Source organism: Schistocerca nitens, chromosome 3 (genome assembly GCF_023898315.1).
Source record: "Schistocerca nitens isolate TAMUIC-IGC-003100 chromosome 3, iqSchNite1.1, whole genome shotgun sequence".
In the NCBI taxonomy this organism is placed as follows: domain Eukaryota; kingdom Metazoa; phylum Arthropoda; class Insecta; order Orthoptera; family Acrididae; genus Schistocerca; species Schistocerca nitens.
In genome coordinates this window covers 785580714-785601655 of record NC_064616.1, presented here as the reverse complement: position 1 = coordinate 785601655, position 20942 = coordinate 785580714, and the positions used below count along the sequence as shown (strand labels likewise).

The 20942-nt window shown below is 39.6% G+C and overlaps 1 protein-coding gene across 1 annotated transcript in view; it reads left to right on the top strand.

The window, feature by feature from the left end:
- LOC126248800 (collagen alpha-1(XI) chain-like) overlaps positions 1-20942 on the top strand; it is a 571383-nt gene that overhangs the window by 383315 nt on the left and 167126 nt on the right. Inside the window, exons 10-12 of the mRNA XM_049950192.1 lie at positions 7872-7996; positions 14875-15072; positions 15914-16219. Coding sequence (XP_049806149.1) covers positions 7872-7996; positions 14875-15072; positions 15914-16219 — 629 coding nt within the window. The remainder of the gene's footprint in view (positions 1-7871; positions 7997-14874; positions 15073-15913; positions 16220-20942) is intronic.

Below are 20942 nucleotides of genomic sequence, written 5' to 3'. Positions count from 1 at the left end.
GGGTAGCAGCACCATTTTAAGTCCAAGAAAGAGATAAACAGAGGTAATAAAAGTGTATTTCACAGTAGTCTTAAGCCTAGTATGCACTGTGACACAAAGCTGCAACTCATTGTCACCGAACTGCATCTGAACTGTAACTCAAATGAGTCTGCAACATTGTATCTTCAGTCCAGGACACTATATATTGAATCTGGTGCTTGCTGGACAGTATTTCACAGGCACTTTGAATCATACCCGAAACAGGATTTTCAGACTCAGTGTTGCAGAGCATTCCCATCATGGACATGAGTCAGCAGCAAATGACAAGTGATTGCTTTGCTATGCCACCACACAGAATCTAGTGTGACAAATCACAGCATCTCATGTATTTCATAAATATTACTGTTCACAAGTGCTGTCATCTGGTGACTGTCTGTATTCATTTGTGGCAGTTTGTTCTCATTAAGTATGGAATGGAAAAAAAAAGAAAAACAGTTTACAACTTGTAGATCCTCACAGGGAGAATCAGGAATTGTGGGATGCTAAGGCAGTATGGTACCTATCACTTAAAAATAAAAATAAAATGATGATTGGCAATGGGTTATTAGTGGTGTTGGCTGTGAAATAAATGATGCAAAGAACATGCAAACTTCAGTGACAGTCTTTGATATACTTAGGATATAATGAACACATTGAACTTACAAAGGAATATCTAATTGCGAGAAAGTTCAGAGTTGTTGCCAGACTCTCTTTGTGAGATGTTGTAGTTGTACAGTTTGTGTCCATTATTTATGATTCATATACAACAGATGTTCAGTCTCCACAAATGACATTCGATAAAAATTTTTGAACTGTCCGTTCTTGCCTGCAAGCAGTTCACTGAAAAGATTATTTCTGCCATACTTTGCTTCCCATTTTGACGCTGGTATTACCCACTGACAACCACTTTTATCTCTTTTTTAAATGATGGTACAGCACAATAAATGTGGCACTTGCAATCTCCACTTACTCCAGCTGTGATCCTTATGCACTCCAACTTGAATCAGTGTGCACGTCACAGGACCATCCAAACTGAACATGCAGGAATACCCTGCCTAATTTGATGTACCAACAAAAAGCAGAATATGTTCAGCATGTAGCCCTGTCAACCAAGACCAAAAAAGGTTGGCTGGAGGAAAAAATTTGTGTAGTCACAAACTTTTGTACAGTAGTATGGGGAAGTGTCACAAGCAGCATACTAAAAATCCTGGGCTATGGGATGTGAACATGAGAGTGAGGAGGCAGGGGTGGGCATTTAAATATACTTTAAATATTTCTTTACTATCTCAAAATCTGTGGCTTCTAGCAAAAGTATTTCCCAGTACAAAATTAAATCACATTAAATTTCCTCCAAAAAATTTCCTATTCAATTTTTCTCTGAGGACAGAAAAAATCAGTTTATTAAAAATATTGTTTTAATGGTATACAATTAATTTTTGTTGTTAAATAAAGTGAGTTAAGACCAAATATTAAATGTGTGTCTCACATATAAGTGCAATAGAACTATATTATGGGACAAGTTGTCTTCTGGGGGTGTGGCAGTCTGGAGAGGAGGTTGGGAGGGGGGGCAAATCGAGATGGAGATTAGATGCGTGAGGCAGGTCGCCTCATTGGGGTCACGCGCTTCCCTCCTTTGTAGGTCTGTGAACTGAAGAGCGTGTGAGCAAGTCTCCACTCTCTCTCCCCAATATGTCACAAAAAGCCACTAATTTGTATTTCACAAAGTTATACCACTCCTTCCACAGCTTGCTATATGTATCACTGGCAACACAGTGTGCAGAGACTCCTGCGAGAGTTTGTATTCAGCAGAGTGTGTTAAAACTACATTTGTTACAGATATCAGTTACTAATAATACTAATGCAAGAAAAAGATATGGACAGATCCTATGTAAATCTCAGCACACTAATCTACACGGTTAAAGTTTGCTGAGCTTCTGATTACATTGTGGAGCTATTTTCAGTTTATTAAGTGAGGACATATTTGCAGTTGCTAATTGAGCTTTTATGTACATATGTCCCTATAAACAATTGCAGAGAAGTGCTTAACTTGTAACTGTGATGTTTTCAGTGACCTATTCAGCGTTCATGAGAAAGGGGTTGGATTGGTAAATGTGCCATCTTGCTGTTAACTTTTAACTGTGGTGTTTTCAGTGACCTATTCAGCGTTCATGAGAAAGGGGTTGGATTGGTAAATGTGCCATCTTGCTGCTGTCTATCACTGACAACAAATTGTGATACCATGTAACCATGTTGTAGTAGTCACTTGGTGGTCAATTAGAGAATGACCTGAAAATTACTGCAATTCTTTCACCATTAATTGTGTTACATGTAAACTGCATAAATCTCTTCCATTTAGGGATTGCTAGCACTTTTAAAGTGAGCTTTACTGAGTGGAAACACTTACCATACCTCTACAGGTGATCATGTTCAAATGTAGAACAGTAATTCACTGTAATGCATTTCTTGTCATGAGTTGAAATATCTGAAGTTCCATAACACCTATGTGACATACTTCTATTACAGTGGAAGCCAGTTTAAGCCTCTGGGCATCTTCAGATATTGGGAGATCTGTAGCTGGGATGATGAATTTGATACTCACTGAGCTGTGAAAAGTATTCCAGCCACTGATAGTGGACACAATGAAACCAGTATTGTTGAATACATGCTGCCAAGGCATGTCTGAAAGAACATATGCCATCTTCATATCATTAAGGCTAACCGGCTGATGACCTTCGGTGCGGATGCACACGAATTGCTTGAACTCCTACGGGACTTGGTGGATTGTCTGCCGTGAGTAATGGGTATAGTGGCAGGGTCACTACTAATGTAGTGTGTGGATTATAATTTGAGAATGTGGGTCTCACGGGGAGCGTGCCAGTGATAAGTCCATGTAGTCGCACTATCCTCTGTGCCCTCGGTGACTCAGATGGACAGAGTGTCTGCCATGTAAGCAGGAGATCGTGGGTTCAAGTCTCAGCTGGGGCACCCATTTTCAATTGTCCCCGTTGATGTATATCGACATCCATCAGCAGCTAATAGTATTGAGTTTATTGTAATTTCTTTAAAAACATGTGAGTTGAATAAAACATATTAATTAAAAAGGAAGGAATATAAGTTTTGAACCCACACAAAGTCAGTTCAATTTTCAATGAGCACTATATAAGAGCAGTAGACAAATTCATAGGAAAAAATGTCACAAAATGAAAAAGGAATTAAAATAGTATAAATGTAACAGAATGCTTAATTCTATTTCCTACAAATGAGAGGGGAATAAGAAAAATAACCAGCCCAATGAAAACAATAAAGTACAAAAATGTTGGCTGGTATAGCTACAAAAGTAATTACATGTTGTCCTCAGTATTTAATAAAGCCACTAACATATTTATTAAAGAAGTTTATGGAATTATGGAGATTCTGTGAACACCTTGGAGTGAGTAAAATGATTCCTTTATATAAAAAGGCAACAAGTATCACCCAGCAAATTACAGATGCTTCACTCCAACTCAAGTACTGCAAAAAGTAATAGACAGTCACAAAAGACAGCGTGGTGCATTTCACAGATAGGAATAACATCCTAAGTAATGCTTAACATGGTTTCCATAAACATAGGTCAACTAATCAAACTTCGCCAATATAGCATGGGAGGAAAATAAGCTGGCAGTATAAAATCCTTTGTGAAAAACAGAAGATAATAGGTAGCAATAAAACATAAAATGAAAACTGTAAATTATAAATATTTTCTCTAAGTTTTGAAAAGTCAAATATGGAAATCGATTGCATGCAAATGCTTAAAGATGCATGAATAAATTAATGAATGAAATGAATAAATTAATGTCAAGGATCAGTAATGAGTACACCGCTTAGGATTTTTTAAAATAAATGATTTCACCATATCAAATGATGATAATGTCATCATGTATGCCAAAAATGCATCTCTTACAGCTTGTGGTAGCGCTAAAAATGCTCTATAGAAGACACCTGTTCTGAACACAGAAAGTGTAAACCACTATTTCAGTAGTAACACTCTGCTCATAAATGGAACAGAAACAACATTTGAGTGGTAGTTGAATGAAAAAGAGACAGATGGAATAAAAGTAAGTAAACTGTTAATTATTTCAGAAGTAATCACAATAACTGTTCATACATTTATCCCACTGTGAGAAAAGATGGTCACTGCCCTCATGAAGAAATATTTGGGTTTACTTACCTTTTTATAAAAGACAAATCATTGGCCAGGAATGTCTGTATTCAGGGTTCCAAAAATATGTAAATGGCATGGAGATTGATCAGGACTGTATGGAGGATGCGTAGGGGCTTCCCAGTGAAAAATCTGGAACATACTCAAGACAATCTTGGCAACATGTGGCCACACATCCTCCATACAGTCCTGATCTTTCCCCACAGGATTTCCATATTTTTAGAGCCCTGAACAAAGATATTTGTGGCTGCTGATTTGCTCCAGACAAAAATATGCATGCCTGGGTAAAGTCATGGTTCCATAGGTGACTGCAAACATTTTTCCATGAAGGCATTGACCATCTTGTCTCACAATGAGATAAATATATTAACAGTTGTGGTGATTACTTTTAAAAGAAACAGTTTATTAACTTTTCTCCATCTGTCTCATTTTCATTATAAGCCATAAACTTGGGAACAAAAATATAAATGAAAAAAGCAGCTAAAAATTATTGAGTGTGTAGTAGTAGATGACTACATGTAAAGGGAAAATCACATAGAGAATATATGCCCAAAAATAAGCTCAAGTCTATTCGTAATGATGAATATGTCTAGCACAGTAGACACATTATTAAAGATGTACTACGCCCTAAACATCCTTACTTAGTGGCAGCCAGTTAGCATGTGCTAATGAGCAGTGCACTAAAATTATGTCATTTCCTTTTAATTCAAGCTGGAAAGTATACTAAAATTACATTGTTTTTCTTTGAACACGAGCCAGAAATCACACTACAATCATGCCATTTCTCTTCTAATGCATTCTAGTATCCAAATAAAACAGACAGAAACATGTTTTGTAGTACTCTCTCTGCAATAAATAAAATCCAATGTCAAGTGCTGAAATGATTGTCAGCCACCCTATGATCAACTCAGTGAAGGTATGCAGCTGTCTGTTTTCAACTGCACATACTCTGATGTGACATCATCCCTTCTGGCACTATGAGGGCTACATTGCTCACAGTATATTTCTATAAAAGTGCATCTAACATATTGTGCAATTGTTGCGTATGGGCGATTCTTGACGAGCAGCTGACATAATGGTACTGTGGCCAAGTGGCAATTTGTCCACTTGGATTTGATTCCCATTGCTACCATCCTTTATTATTTTATTCCTCACAATGTTAAACTGTTAATTATAAAATTCAAATATATTTAACCAGTTCAGTTTATATATGTAAAATTAATATATTCAGTTACAGATATTATCCTTGTAAGCCAAAAGGTTATAGACCACCACATTGTAGCATATTGGTAATATTTTGCATGAGCTGCCACTGTCTATGCTTTTTATACTAAGTACTGATTTGAGGTGGTGTTGTCAGTACACACTTAGAACTGGTTAAGCTCCAAAAGAAGACTTGAGATGTATCCTTGAACAAAAATTTCATGACTATAATACTGGAAGCAGGAATGATTACAATATGACAAGTAAATGACTGAAAATAATGAATAAGAACTCAGCAGATACATGGTGTATTTTTACAGTAAGCTACCAGGAGACATAAAGTGCACAAAAACAAAGATTTACCTTCTATATTTGTCATGTGTGTGTTTCTGTGTATCAAATATGTCATTGGTAGTATGCAATTATGAAAGAGTACTTTAGATTATGTGTAGTGAACTATGGTGTATATTTAATTGTGTATGTATCTGCCTATGTATGTATGAATACATTTTTTGTTTTGTAAGCATTATGAATGTTTCTGTATATATATGTATGTCTCCATAGCTCTAACCCTGTAATGAAAAGCCCTGTTATTCTCGATTGTGTTACACTGACATGCCTGATATCAAATAAAATGGTTGAAGGGCAAATAAACTAAACTAAACAAAAAATATATTTTTGTACAACTATCCAGCTCTACTGGAAGTTCTACCTCTGAAACAGAAGGTCAGCCTATCTGTCACTTTGTGACTGTTGTAAGTTTTTGAATAGAATATTTCCTTTTATAAAGAAAATCATTATACAAACACGCAATAAACTAACACACACTTATTAAAGTACACTCCTGGAAATGGAAAAAAGAACACATTGACACCGGTGTGTCAGACCCACCATACTTGCTCCGGACACTGCGAGAGGGCTGTACAAGCAATGATCACACGCACGGCACAGCGGACACACCAGGAACCGCGGTGTTGGCCGTCGAATGGCGCTAGCTGCACAGCATTTGTGCACCGCCGCCGTCAGTGTCAGCCAGTTTGCCGTGGCATATGGAGCTCCATCGCAGTCTTTAACACTGGTAGCATGCCGCGACAGCGTGGACGTGAACCGTATGTGCAGTTGACGGACTTTGAGCGAGGGCGTATAGTTGGCATGCGGGAGGCCGGGTGGACGTACCGCCGAATTGCTCAACACGTGGGGCGTGAGGTCTCCACAGTACATCGATGTTGTCGCCAGTGGTCGGCGGAAGGTGCACGTGCCCGTCGACCTGGGACCGGACCGCAGCGACACAAAGATGCACGCCAAGACCGTAGGATCCTACGCAGTGCCGTAGGGGACCGCACCGCCACTTCCCAGCAAATTAGGGACACTGTTGCTCCTGGGGTATCGGCGAGGACCATTCGCAACCGTCTCCATGAAGCTGGGCTACGGTCCCGCACACCGTTAGGCCGTCTTCCGCTCACGCCCCAACATCGTGCAGCCTGCCTCCAGTGGTGTCGCGACAGGCGTGAATGGAGGGACGAATGGAGACGTGTCGTCTTCAGCGATGAGAGTCGCTTCTGCCTTGGTGCCAATGATGGTCGTATGCGTGTTTGGCGCCGTGCTGGTGAGCGCTACAATCAGGACTGCATACGACCGAGGCACACAGGGCCAACACCCGGCATCATGGAGTGGGGAGCGATCTCCTACACTGGCCGTACACCACTGGTGATCGTCGAGGGGACACTGAACAGTGCACGGTACATCCAAACCGTCATCGAACCCATCGTTCTACCATTCCTAGACCGGCAAGGGAACTTGCTGTTCCAACAGGACAATGCACGTCTGCATGTATCCCGTGCCACCCAACGTGCTCTAGAAGGTGTAAGTCAACTACCCTGGCCAGCAAGATCTCCGGATCTGTCCCCCATTGAGCATGTTTGGGACTGGATGAAGTGTCGTCTCACGCGGTCTGCACGTCCAGCACGAACGCTGGTCCAACTGAGGCGCCAGGTGGAAATGGCATGGCAAGCCGTTCCACAGGACTACATCCAGCATCTCTACGATCGTCTTCATGGGAGAATAGCAGCCTGCATTGCTGCGACAGGTGGATATACACTGTACTAGTGCCGACATTGTGCATGCTCTGTTGCCTGTGTCTATGTGCCTGTGGTTCTGTCAGTGTGATCATGTGATGTATCTGACCCCAGGAATGTGTCAATAAAGTTTCCCCTTCCTGGGACAATGAATTCATGGTGTTCTTATTTCAATTTCCAGGAGTGTATTAACACCATTATCAAAAGACATTGCTCCTTAAATGAGTTTCTTTTACAGATCCATTATAACTATACTTGCACTATGTACCAATTTATTCATTATCTCTGTAATTAAATCTTGATTTCATATTGTTGGTATGTATTACATTAAAATATTTACATATAGTTTATTATTAATCTTCCTATATTAAAAACAGGTTTACCTGGTGAGAAAGGTGATCGAGGCTACCCTGGTAGTCCTGGAGCACCTGGTCTTCCAGGACATGATGGAATGCAGGGTGAAGAAGGACCTAGTGGCTTACCAGGACTGCCTGGTGAACTGGTAAGTAGTTCATGTGGTATTGTTCACATAACTTCATATTTCCATGAACCCATAAATAATAGATTAAGACTTATTTATTGATTATCAGCCAGTAGTGATAACATCTGCCTTCATACATATGATGTTAAATGCAAGGCCCATTTTGTTTGATTTATACAGGACATATTTTATAGTTATGTAAATTGTTCCCATATGACATCATGTTATGCCAAGATAAAGTTACCTTTTCTTGTGCACAATATGTTTACATTGGAGTACTGAAGTTTCTGAGTATATGAAGTGGACTGCAGTTGCCTTTCTGAAAAATTGGATGTAGATGATAGCCATGCAGAAATAAGGCAAATGAGATGGAAGAGATTTTTACCTTCATTTCTCATTGCAACTTCCTGTTACAATTTTAATGTCACCAAACTCTAAATTCCTTCATTATTCCACCATAATATCAATGATCACATTTACAGGTTATTCACAAAGATGAACCTGATTTAATTAATTTTTATTCATTAAATATAAGTTGTATATGCATGGTCTACACACCACTGTAAATACGGGGATCTAAAGTTTTTATTACCATTGATAGAATGCTGATAGCTGTGTAAACAATCTCTGGGGTACTCAAAACTGGCAGACAGACAGTTCATGCCAGTTTTGAATAACATGGCTACCTAGGTATTCTGCATTCCTGAGTCCAGCAGAAGTGGGTTGGCAATTCCAGCGCAGGGGTATGATTGTCTGCAGATATTGATTTGGGGTGGGGGAGCGAGTACTAAGACTCTGAAATTGTCATTTTTTATGTAAATGAGTTGGTCAATTTTGAAATGTTTCATGCCACAAGAACTAACTTTTATAGGTGATACAAAAATTTTATTTTATCACAGAGAATTCTAGAAGTGGACAAGAATTCTGTAATGAATAAAAACTCTACACTCCATATTGTGATGGGAAGGGAGCAAATATCCCTCTTGCACTCCTCCTCCCCCCCCCCCCCCCCCTCACACCTCACCCACCATTTGTAGATGACTGTACAGAGAGTGCATTTTGTCTCTTATTCAGCATCAAACCAACAACTAGGAATTTCAACAAACAGGATGAATTTGGAATGGACTACGTATGTTCTGGTCACATGTGTCAGATGAGCATGCTACACAAGTCCAAAAATGTTTTGTGAATAGTCCAATTAAGTCAACCATTAGAGTTAGCAGAGAACTACAAATATCTTAACTAACTATATGATGATGTCTAAGATGGTATTTGCTGAAGAAGCTGTACCACTTACAACTTGTGCAACTCTTGCTAAAAATGGTGAAGAAAGTTTAGACCTGTTAAATTTTGTGGCATTGTAAGAAATATGGAGGAGAAATCTTACTATCACACTTAATTTTTAGCAGAAAAATGATGTTTCATCTCAGTCAAAGTGAACAGACACAACATTTGCATATGGGGTCTGTGAAATCCCATTTAAACATTGCCACATAACAAAGATTCAGTGATGTAAGCATGTTTCCACCTTAATGCAGAACAAATTTTATGGACCATTCATTTTTGCATAGGTAACTGATAGTAGAATAACATACCTGGACATGTTAGAACAGTGGGATTTTTCTGACAAAGGGAGGCCACAATGATCAGATCATGGATTTACTTCAAAGTTTGTACACTTTTAATAGTACATTAGGGCAACATAATGTGCAATAAGTAAGGTGTATTACTTACACTATTACAAGAAAATTGCAAGAGAAATTTTGTGTCAGGGATGTATTAGTGCACTTCAACCATGAGTGGTGGTCATGTGGTTAGCATTCAAGCTCCATATTTGGTGGATTGCTGGACTGAGTTCGCTCATCCAGTTTTTTCTACACTCCTGGAAATTGAAATAAGAACACCGTGAATTCATTGTCCCAGGAAGGGGAAACTTTATTGACACATTCCTGGGGTCAGATACATCACATGATCACACTGACAGAACCACAGGCAGATAGACACAGGCAACAGAGCATGCACAATGTCGGCACTAGTACAGTGTATATCCACCTTTCGCAGCAATGCAGGCTGCTATTCTCCCATGGAGACGATCGTAGAGATGCTGGATGTAGTCCTGTGGAATGGCTTGCCATGCCATTTCCACCTGGCGCCTCAGTTGGACCAGCGTTCATGCTGGACGTGCAGACCGCGTGAGACGACACTTCATCCAGTCCCAAACATGCTCAATTGGGGACAGATCCGGAGATCTTGCTGGCCAGGGTAGTTGACTTACACCTTCTAGAGCACGTTGGGTGGCACGGGATACATGCAGACGTGCATTGTCCTGTTGGAACAGCAAGTTCCCTTGCCGGTCTAAGAATGGTAGAACGATGGGTTCGATGACGGTTTGGATGTACCGTGCACTATTCAGTGTCCCCTCGACGATCACCAGTGGTGTACGGCCAGTGTAGGAGATCGCTCCCCACACCATGATGCCGGGTGTTGGCCCTGTGTGCCTCGGTCGTATGCAGTCCTGATTGTAGCGCTCACCTGCACGGCGCCAAACACGCATACGACCATCATTGGCACCAAGGCAGAAGCGACTCTCATCGCTGAAGACGACACGTCTCCATTCGTCCCTCCATTCACGCCTGTCGCGACACCACTGGAGGCGGGCTGCACGATGTTGGGGCGTGAGCGGAAGACGGCCTAACGGTGTGCGGGACCGTAGCCCAGCTTCATGGAGACGGTTGCGAATGGTCCTCGCCGATACCCCAGGAGCAACAGTGTCCCTAATTTGCTGGGACTGGCGGTGCGGTCCCCTACGGCACTGCGTAGGATCCTCCGGTCTTGGCGTGCATCCGTGCGTCGCTGCGGTTCGGTCCCAGGTCGACGGGCACGTGCACCTTCCGCCGACCACTGGCGACAACATCGATGTACTGTGGAGACCTCATGCCCCACTTGTTGAGCAATTCGGCGGTACGTCCACCCGGCCTCCCGCATGCCCACTATATGCCCTCGCTCAAAGTCCGTCAACTGCACATACGGTTCACGTCCACGCTGTCGCGGCATGCTACCAGTGTTAAAGACTGCGATGGAGCTCCATATGCCACGGCAAACTGGCTGACACTGACGGCGGCGGTGCACAAATGCTGCGCAGCTAGCGCCATTCGACGGCCAACACCGCGGTTCCTGGTGTGTCCGCTGTGCCGTGCGTGTGATCATTGCTTGTACAGCCCTCTCGCAGTGTCCGGAGCAAGTATGGTGGGTCTGACACACCGGTGCCAATGTGTTCTTTTTTCCATTTCCAGGAGTGTATTTACATTTTTTTCTACACTAGTTATATTATTTTGTTCAGATTACATTTGAAAGGTAATATGATGAAAAGACGCATGTATTTCCACAAACTTTTATTGACTTTCCAATGTTATTTGGCCATTTACTAATTTTTATTATTACAACAAATATTATGCGACTTTTATGACTATAGGCAAGTTAAAAACTTTATCAAGCACCTTCAAATCAGTTCATATTTTATTGACAACAAATGAGAAATTGCTTCACATGAAGCATGAAGAAGCCATTAAAATACATTCAGTTGTGTATAATCAATTTCCAACAACAATATTTATGAAAATGTTGTGTCACACATGGTTCACATCCAATTTGTTGGAAGAAAGCAAGATTTTAAAAAATGACAAATAGCTTTGTTTTTCTGTGGCAATTCTGAAAATTCCTTGTGCATGCAGGAAAATTGTATTTGTTCAGTGTAATAGATGCCATTTTAATTTATGTTTTCCATGTCTGTATGAAACATATCATCCTACAACTTGTAATGTCAAAAGCACATCTGATGATTAATCATACATTACCATCATATTCTGGCACATTGAAACTCACTGTATTACTGAATGAAATTATTTTCACCTTTATTTATTGGTGTTTGACTTGGCGTTTCCAAGCCTTTCCATCATCCTTGAAACCTGTGTCTGCAGATCAAAGAGTCCAGTTGCTAAGCAGTTCTGGTACCTACCTTGATTGCAGGTATGAAGGATTTTAGAAACCATGATGGGCATACATGAAAACTTCATGTGTTTGGTTGTTTACTTGTTTATAGTTATAAATATACTGCATCATTATAATTAAACTTTCCCTATTTAACATGTTATAACATGGAAACTAATTACCATACTAATATCAAACTTGGTAGCATTAATGTCCAGAGTATGGGATGCTTGATTTTGATGCATCACAGCTCCAGCATCCAGTTCCATCTATGGACACCAGGTGCCATGATCAGCCATCATGATTCATAGCCTCACATGCCTGATCAGCCACAGTGCACTTGTTGACATGTCAACATATCTTGGACAAAAGGAGTAGGGCATTATTGGTAAAGCTCTATCATCAAAACAACAGTAATGCTGCAGCTGCACTTTGAGAATATCACTAGCTGAAAGGATTATGGAAGGGTCCTCTTTCTCCACCTGCTGTGTGGGGCATGATGAAGAAGTTTAATCAACTGGAAAACTGGGCATCACTCCGGGAAGAGGCCAATCACCAGTTGCACCACAGGTGCTGTTATTATGGCAGACAACACTGTGTGCAATTCCTGATCATCAATCAGTGCTTGTGCTGTTTCACGGCAGTTGAACATCCCATGGTCCACAGTGTAGCAGGTGCTTCAAACCATTCTCAAATGGTATCCGTACAAGATCCATATCATACAGCAGCTTGCAGCACACAACGCACGACGTGTTGACTTTGCTCTCCACTTTCTTGCTAGGACTGAAGTTGACAACAGCTGGCCCTGGACTATCCTATGGACAGATGAAGCTCATTTTTCTCTAATGGGTGAGGTGAACATACAGAATTGCCAAGTGTGGGGATCTTCACCTCCAGTCACTGTGCATGAAGTTCCTCCGTATTGTGAATGTGTCACCGTATGGCGTAGCTTCATGGCTATGTTCATCATTGGGCCATTCATTTTTGAATAGGTTGGTACTCAGGGACCAAAGATATGCAGTGTGACTGGCCAGCATTACTCTGATATGCTTCACTAGCACGTCATACCTGCCCTACAGGAGAGAGACGCATTGAACTCAACAGTTTCCATGCCAGATGGGGCCCCACTACACATCGCTCATGAAGTTCCCTGCTTCTCCAAAATACATTTGGAAATGATAGAATTATTAGCCGATGGTTTCAAAATGCTTGGCCAGCACAATCACCTAATATCACTCCCTGTGATTTCTGGTTGTGGGCTATGTGCTGTTCTGTGGTGCAACATATCAAGAGAGGTAGCCAGTATATCTACAGACATGCTTCATTCTGTGTGCAGAATGTAATCCTGCACTTTCAGACTCTTCTGGACACTGATGGGTGCCTTATTCACCTTTTGTAGCAGTAATGATACCAGTATGTAATGGTATGACATACCATGGCAGCACATTAAAAGTGTTTCAGTTGAACTGATTCTGCATTATTTCTCTTCCCCATGTCCTTGACACTGATACACCAATTTTTGTACTCATATGGTAATTACTTTCCATTTTATAACATGTTAAATAGGGAAAGTGTAATTATAACAACCTATTAATAATTGTTGTGATAATATAATTTAGCAAACAATCAAATAACATTGTAATTTCAATAAAATTCCATGCAAATAAATGTGTCTTTTCATCATATTACCTTTCTAACTTAATATTTATGAAATAATGTGACTAGTATTAAAATGTATACATCTGAGCTGGACTCAATCCAGTGATCTACTGATTACAGAGCTTGGATCCTAACCACATGACTGCCATCATCTCATGCTAAGGGAGCCACAACACACAAGTACATCACTGAAATATAAAATTCTCTTGCAATTTTCTCAAAATCACCTAAATAATGCACCTTGCTACTTGCTCATTATTTTGTTCTCATGGGCTACTAAAAGTCTACAAAGTCTGAAGTAAATCTGTGATCCAAACATTGTGGCCTCCCCTTGTTAATTTAACAGAGATTCAAAAGACTTCATTATTTGAACAGGCTGGAGCACCACCCTGATGGCACCTTGATGTCTAAGAATTTTTGAATCAATCCCTTTATCAGTGATGGACAGGCCACACTGGGAATAAACCTGGCTCTCATATTCCTACCGCCAAGATCTCTTGATCTCACACCCTGTAACTTTTTATAATAACTATAGCTGGCCAGCAGAACTGTATCTCAGCTATGGTGAATTTGGTAACACAACAGATGAGTGCAGCTGCTGCTTAGATGGTTGTCATGCAGCAGAAGAGTGACACATAAACCTGTGTTAGTAAACTGTATAACTTCCTGTTTAAATCTGTATATACTTCATTCTTTTTCAGTTTCTGTTTCATGAAGTCAAAACTAATTAAATATGGTTCATATTTTTGTGTAACGTTCTACTGAAATGGAAAAAAATACTTGTTAATATCAAAGCGATTGCGTTTTCATATAGTAAATTTGCAACTAATTTAAAAATTAGTTACTTCTTTGAAAGTATTTTGTACTTGATTATGTGAATAAAATCATGGAGCTTATAGCTTTATGAGTACATAAATAATTATGATTTTCCATTAACACAATAAAATCATCTAAGCAAATTTACCTTTTTTTCATTATCAAGACTTTGTAACCATATAGTTCATATATCACAAATTTATTTAACTGATTAAACGCTAAATATATGCCTAAGTTTTATTATTTCACACATATATTTTACACAAAGACCTAAAAATTTAAAGTAGAAGAAATAAATATTTGAAGATTTACTTAATATGTTCAGTTATACTGAATTTCTTAAGTGTTTAAAAATTAAATTTCTTTGTTTAAACAGACATTACATATTTTTTTACAAATGATTCAAATTTGTATTTCTTCATGATATGTCATTTCAGGGACCAAGGGGTTTTCCAGGGCCTAGAGGTTTTCCGGGCCTTCCCGGTCCTCCAGGTATTCCTGGCAGTGAAGGCCCTATAGGGCCAAAAGGAAATAACGGACCACCTGGTCAGCCTGGACCCCCAGGGCAGACTGGTCCTGTTGGTCCAGTAGGACCTCCAGGACCACAAGGACAACTTGGGCCTCCAGGACTGGCTGTAAGTAAGAACAGCACATTACAAGGACCATAAACTCTAAGTGTGAAATGGGTTGTTGTTTCATCCAGGGTTAATCTAATAAGTAATGAATGTTTACATAGATGTTTTCATGGATGATCACTGGTACATTTTTCTGCTGATGTTAAAATTATTAACTATTATTTGTGATGTCTGTAATGTTTTCATGAAATATGGCATACTATCAGTGTTCATTTATACCTCTATTCCTCATCCAGATATATGCTTCTATCAAATTTATTTTAACTCATTCCTGAGTTACCCATTTGCCCCCCCCCCCTCTCTCTCTCTCTCTCTCTCTCTCTCTCTCTCTCTCTCTCTCCCCCTCCCTCCCTCTCCCTCTCCCTCTCTCCCGTCTTCCCAACTTAGTCTTAATTTTCTGTTCTTCTTGAGACTCTTTCTGGTTTTTGCTCATAATCTTCAAAGCACTAGATTACTGGAGGTATCCAGGCATTTATATGTACGTGATTAGAGTGCAGTTCACACTAAGTGTTTTGCAGAGGGTTGATAGAACACTTTCATTCTTACTGTGTGGAAGAACTTAATGTCACCTATTTGGGCTAAATGGTTGATTAAGGATAAACATTTGTCCAAAAATGTTGTTTGGAGAGTTTTGGCTGCTTAATCTATGCCTAAGTAGTTTGGTTAGTGGAAATTATTCATAGATGTCATTGTTTTTGTGATTTGTAAATACAGATTATTATGCCCGAATACTTTGGTTAATGAAAGTAATTTGAGAAAAGTGCAGTGCTTAATTTTTCTGTTTATTCCTGCTAAAGAAACAGTAACAATCATCCTACAAATTATAAATTATTAATTTCAGGGACCTCAAGGTAAGCCTGGAATACCAGGTCTGCCAGGATCAGAAGGGTCTCCAGGACATCCAGGAAATCCAGGCAGCCCAGGGTCAAAGGGGGACACAGGTCCACAAGGACCTCAGGGTCCTGTTGGTTTTCCAGGACCAAGAGGTGTGAAAGGAGATGAAGGAAAGAGAGGAAGTACGGGAGACAAAGGAGACAAAGGAGATAGGGGTGCTGATGGTGAGAAAGGAGACATGGGGATGAAAGGAGAAAGAGGAGCCACTGGTCCACAAGGTATACCTGGACTTGAAGGGCCTGAAGGTCCAAAGGTTGGTTCATACATTAATTATGATCTGATATTGTTGTTTTCAGATAAGGTAAGGTAAAGAAAAGTATAATACAAAACATTATAGTACAGTGTATTGGCACCTACAACATGCATATTTTCATTGTATTAAGTATATTTACTTTGCCACACATGAAGTAATTTGGATTACACTTACATTGAAGAAAGTATTCAAATATATTACAGGAAGAATCTAGACACATAGTTTAAAGCATTTAAACAGTTCCTTACAAAGACTGACTCTGAACACCCATCAAATATAACAATAAGCCAGTGTTTTGTGCTTCACAAGTAGCATTCCAGGGAAGTAATCAATGTTCTGCATTACAAAATTACCATTATCATATACTAGAGGAAGTATTTGAAATCATAACTCTCCTAAACATTAACATTGTATATGTGACAAATAAGCTGCTTTTGTAATTACAGAGAATTGTATAATGAACACTTAATCACACAAAAGTTGGCTAATCGACATCTCAGCTACAGTTGCAATTATCTGCAGCACTCATGTCAATTAAATACAACATACCAGGCATTTTCAGTTTTTCTTTCATTGTTTTTCCCTTGCTATTTGAATATTATACAAGAATAAATATGGCAACATTCTATACTTATTTTAAGAAATACAGTACCTTTACAACCTATAGAATACATTTCTATGAAGCACCCATACACAGCAGTAGTAATTTGCGGTCTGAGGTAATCAGTGTAGACAGGTAATGGGTAATTTTAGTAATTAATGTGATGTGTGAAATCTCTGAGATTATCATTCAGTCTATACTAACCAATTACAGTCCATGATTCAAGGCCATGTAACTGCACTACCTTACTCCAAGGATGCCACTTTATTCATGACTCATGCATAGAGTTGTAAAACTTCTTTAGGCTATTGCAGACTGTCATAAGTAAGCCTAGACTATGGTAATTTTCCTGGTAGCTTAGTCAATTAAGGTCATATCTATATTCCCCATACATAAGGGATATTACATACCTATCGCATATTACCTGATAAAGATCACTATTTTTACGTATGTGACTAATGTCCTACTAGATTCTATGAAAATCTGGAAATGGTGAACCTTCTAGAAACTGAATGAGGATATGCAGGGTGTTTATAAATGAATATTGGGGTTTTAACACTTTATAATATTTATTACATTAAATTTACAGTTAAAAATGATATGTCAAATGAAAGGGCAACTCAAACAGTTGTGTTTGGCATCAGTGCGTATGTGCAGTGTGTAATGTTTCTGCCACAATCCACTAGACAGCAGTAGTAGTGAAGATGGTGAATAGAGAACAGAAAGCGTTTTGTGTTTTGCAGTTTGCAAAGACCAAATCTGTAGTTACTGTGCAATGTGCATTGTGGCTGAAGTTCGGTTGTGATCCTCCAAGAGATAATATTATTCGTTGATGGTATCATCAATTTGAATATACCGGCTGCCTTTGTAAAGGGAAGAGAGCAGGATGACCAAGAGTTAGTGAAGAGACTGTTGAGTGAGTGAGAGAGTCGTTCATTCATAGCCCAAAGAAATCAGTCCAGAAGGCTAGTCGTGAATTTCAAGTTCCCGTGTCAACTGTATGGAAAGTTTTAAGAAAATGCGTACAACTACATCCTTACCTTTTACAGTTATTACAGGCTCTAATGGTGGCAGACCATTGATTATGTGGGAACTTCAAAAAAAAAAAAAATGTTGTTTCATGAAGATGAAGATTTTCTGGCTCATGTTGTCTTCAGTGATGAATTGACCTTTCACCTTAGTGGACATATTAACACTCACAATGTGTGCATCTGGGGCTCAGAAAATCCTCACAAGGTGGTACAAATGCAACGAGATTCCCCTAAAGTGACTGTTTTTTGTGACGTATCCCGGCAGAAAGTTTATGGGCCTTTCTGTGTTGGTGAACCTACTCTAACTGGCACTTCTTACCTTGATACACTAGAGCAATGGCACTTCCCTCAGCTGCAAGAAGATGAGCCAGAGAACTTCATTTTCCAGCAAGATGGTGTGCCACCTCACTGGCATAGTGAAGTATGCGATTGGTTGAACTTCACTGTACCCAAGCGCTGTATAGGCTGCAAGGGGGCCAATGACAGGGCTTGCTTTGCATGGCCTCCATGTTCAACCAACGTAACGCCATGTGATTTTTCCTTTGGGGCTTCATCAAGGATCATGTGTATGTGCCTCCCTTACCAGCAGACCTCCCTGAATTAAGAAACTGGATTGAAGCAGCTGTTGCTACAATCACTGAAGACACACTTATCAACGTTTGGGAGGAAGAACTCGGCTGTAGACTTAATGTGTGCTGTGTGACAAATGGTGCTCACATTTAACATTTATAAGGTTCTTGGTAAAACTGTTTGAGTTGATCTTTCATTTGACATATCATTTATAACTGTAAGTTTAGTATAATAAATATTATAAAGTGTTAAAATCCTGATATTCATTGATAAACACCCTGTATAAAGGGTTGGGTAACTTATAGGACATTTTTGTTCTATGTACACTGACAGGAAAAAAACTGTAACATTAAAAAATACTTAATACAGAGTAATGAAATCTTGGAAATGCATTTTTTTAGGTAACATACATAAGTGAATAACAATGCAAGACCACAGGTTAAGTAAGCACAAGATATGTCACTGAAACTGTGAAGTGTTGGTACATTAATAATTGGTGTAATCACCATAATGTTGCACTCAAGCATGGAAACATGTATGCATTGTGTTGATCAGGTGCTGGATGTCAGTTTGAGGAATGGAGTTCCATGCCTGTTGCACTTGGTTAGTCAATATAGGGACTGGTTGTGGATGATGCTGGAGTTGTTTGATGATGTCCTCCCATATGTGCTCATTTAGAGACAGATTGGTGATCAAGCATGCCAAGGCAACATGTCAACACTCTGTAGAGCATGTTGGGTTGCAACAGTGGTATGCAGGCAAGCATTACCAGTTTGAAAATCCCCCTGGAATTCTGTTCATGAATGGAGATCAAATCAACAGACTGAAGTACATATTTGCAGTCAGGGTGCATGGGACAACCACAAGAGTATTCCTGCTGTCATACAAAATCACATCACAGACCATAGCCCCAGGCGTAGCTCCAGTGTGTGTAGCACACAGACAGATTGGTTGCAGCCCCTCAGCTGGCCTTCTTCTAACCAACACATGGCCATCACTGGCACTGAGACAGAACCAGCTTTCATCAGAAAATGCTACAGACCTACACCCTGCACTCCAATGAGATTTGGCTAGAAGTTGCACATGGCAATGGTTTGGTGCCCGTGGAACGCATGCTACAGGGCATCTGCCTCAGAGCTGTCCTTGAAGTAACCGGTTTGTAACAGTTTGACATGGAACCGTGGTGCTACCTGCTGCTCAAATTACTGCTGCAGATGCAATAAAATGCACCAGAGCCATGTACCAACCATGATGGTCTTCCCTCTTGGTCATGGCATGTGGTCATCCAGTGCCCAGTCTTCTTGTGGTCATACATTCTTGTAACTACTGCTGCCAGCAATCATGTACAGTGGCTATATTCCTGCCAAGTCTTTATGCAGTATCACGGAAGGAACATCCAGCTTCTTGTAGCACTATTACACAACCTCATTCACATGCAGTGAGTTGCTGATAGTATCTTTGTTGCCGTAAACACAATCCTGACTAATGTCAATTCACCATGTCCAATCTCAGAATTAGCTAATGCTGACAAACATTACAGTGTGTATTTAAAACAAACCCAATTTGCATCCTCATACTGGCACTAGTAGCACCACTCATATGTGACTGGCACGAAATTGGAATGGGCATCGTCTTTCCGATGTAGAAATATACCTACTAATTTTCATTTATATCTTACAATTCTTTCTTGGTGTTGCAACTTTTTTCCATCAGTGTAGTTATCCTCCTCTCTGTTATTGAAAAATGATTTTATAAAAACACTGGAATTCTGGATGTAGAATTTGAAAATTGTTGATTTGTAATGTGAAACAGAGGGATGTTGCAGTGAAAACAAATAAAATACATATGGCACTAGAAAATGCATTTTCCTCAACAAAAAGCTAAAATAAACAAGGTCACAAAACAAAAATATATCAAACATTGTGTCAGTACTTCATCAAACTTATATTAAACATATTTCTGTTATTCATAAACTAATATTGCATTTATTGATAATAACTAGAAACTCTCACCTTTGATCATGATAAAGAATGTTCTGTTGAGTACAAAATAACAAAAAACTATGTTTTTTTGTGTTTGTGCATTTGAACTGTTCTTGCATCAAAAGTAATTGCTTTAATTACATAAAAGTGCAGAAGGTATGCGATTAACTAATTTTTATTGCTTATAAAAGGCAATTTGTAGTCTGTAAGGAAATAAGTACACAGTTACTTTACACTGAATGATGTGCAGCTCTAATTATGTGCAAAACAAACAACCAAACAAACAAAAAACAAAGACAAGTCATTGGCTCCCAGTTTCTCCCTTACATGTTCATTTATGTTTCTTTTCCTATCAATGCTACCAGTACTGTGGGTAATCCTACCATTTACTGCATAATTTATGCAGTGTACCAAAACTGCTGAACCATAGTTTTGTTAGAGCACAACTCTGATCATGCATAATCACCAACATCATTGGTCTCTTGGAGTGAATAAATTAGTGAATATTGTAGGTGAGATCACAGCACGGCTTTACTGGT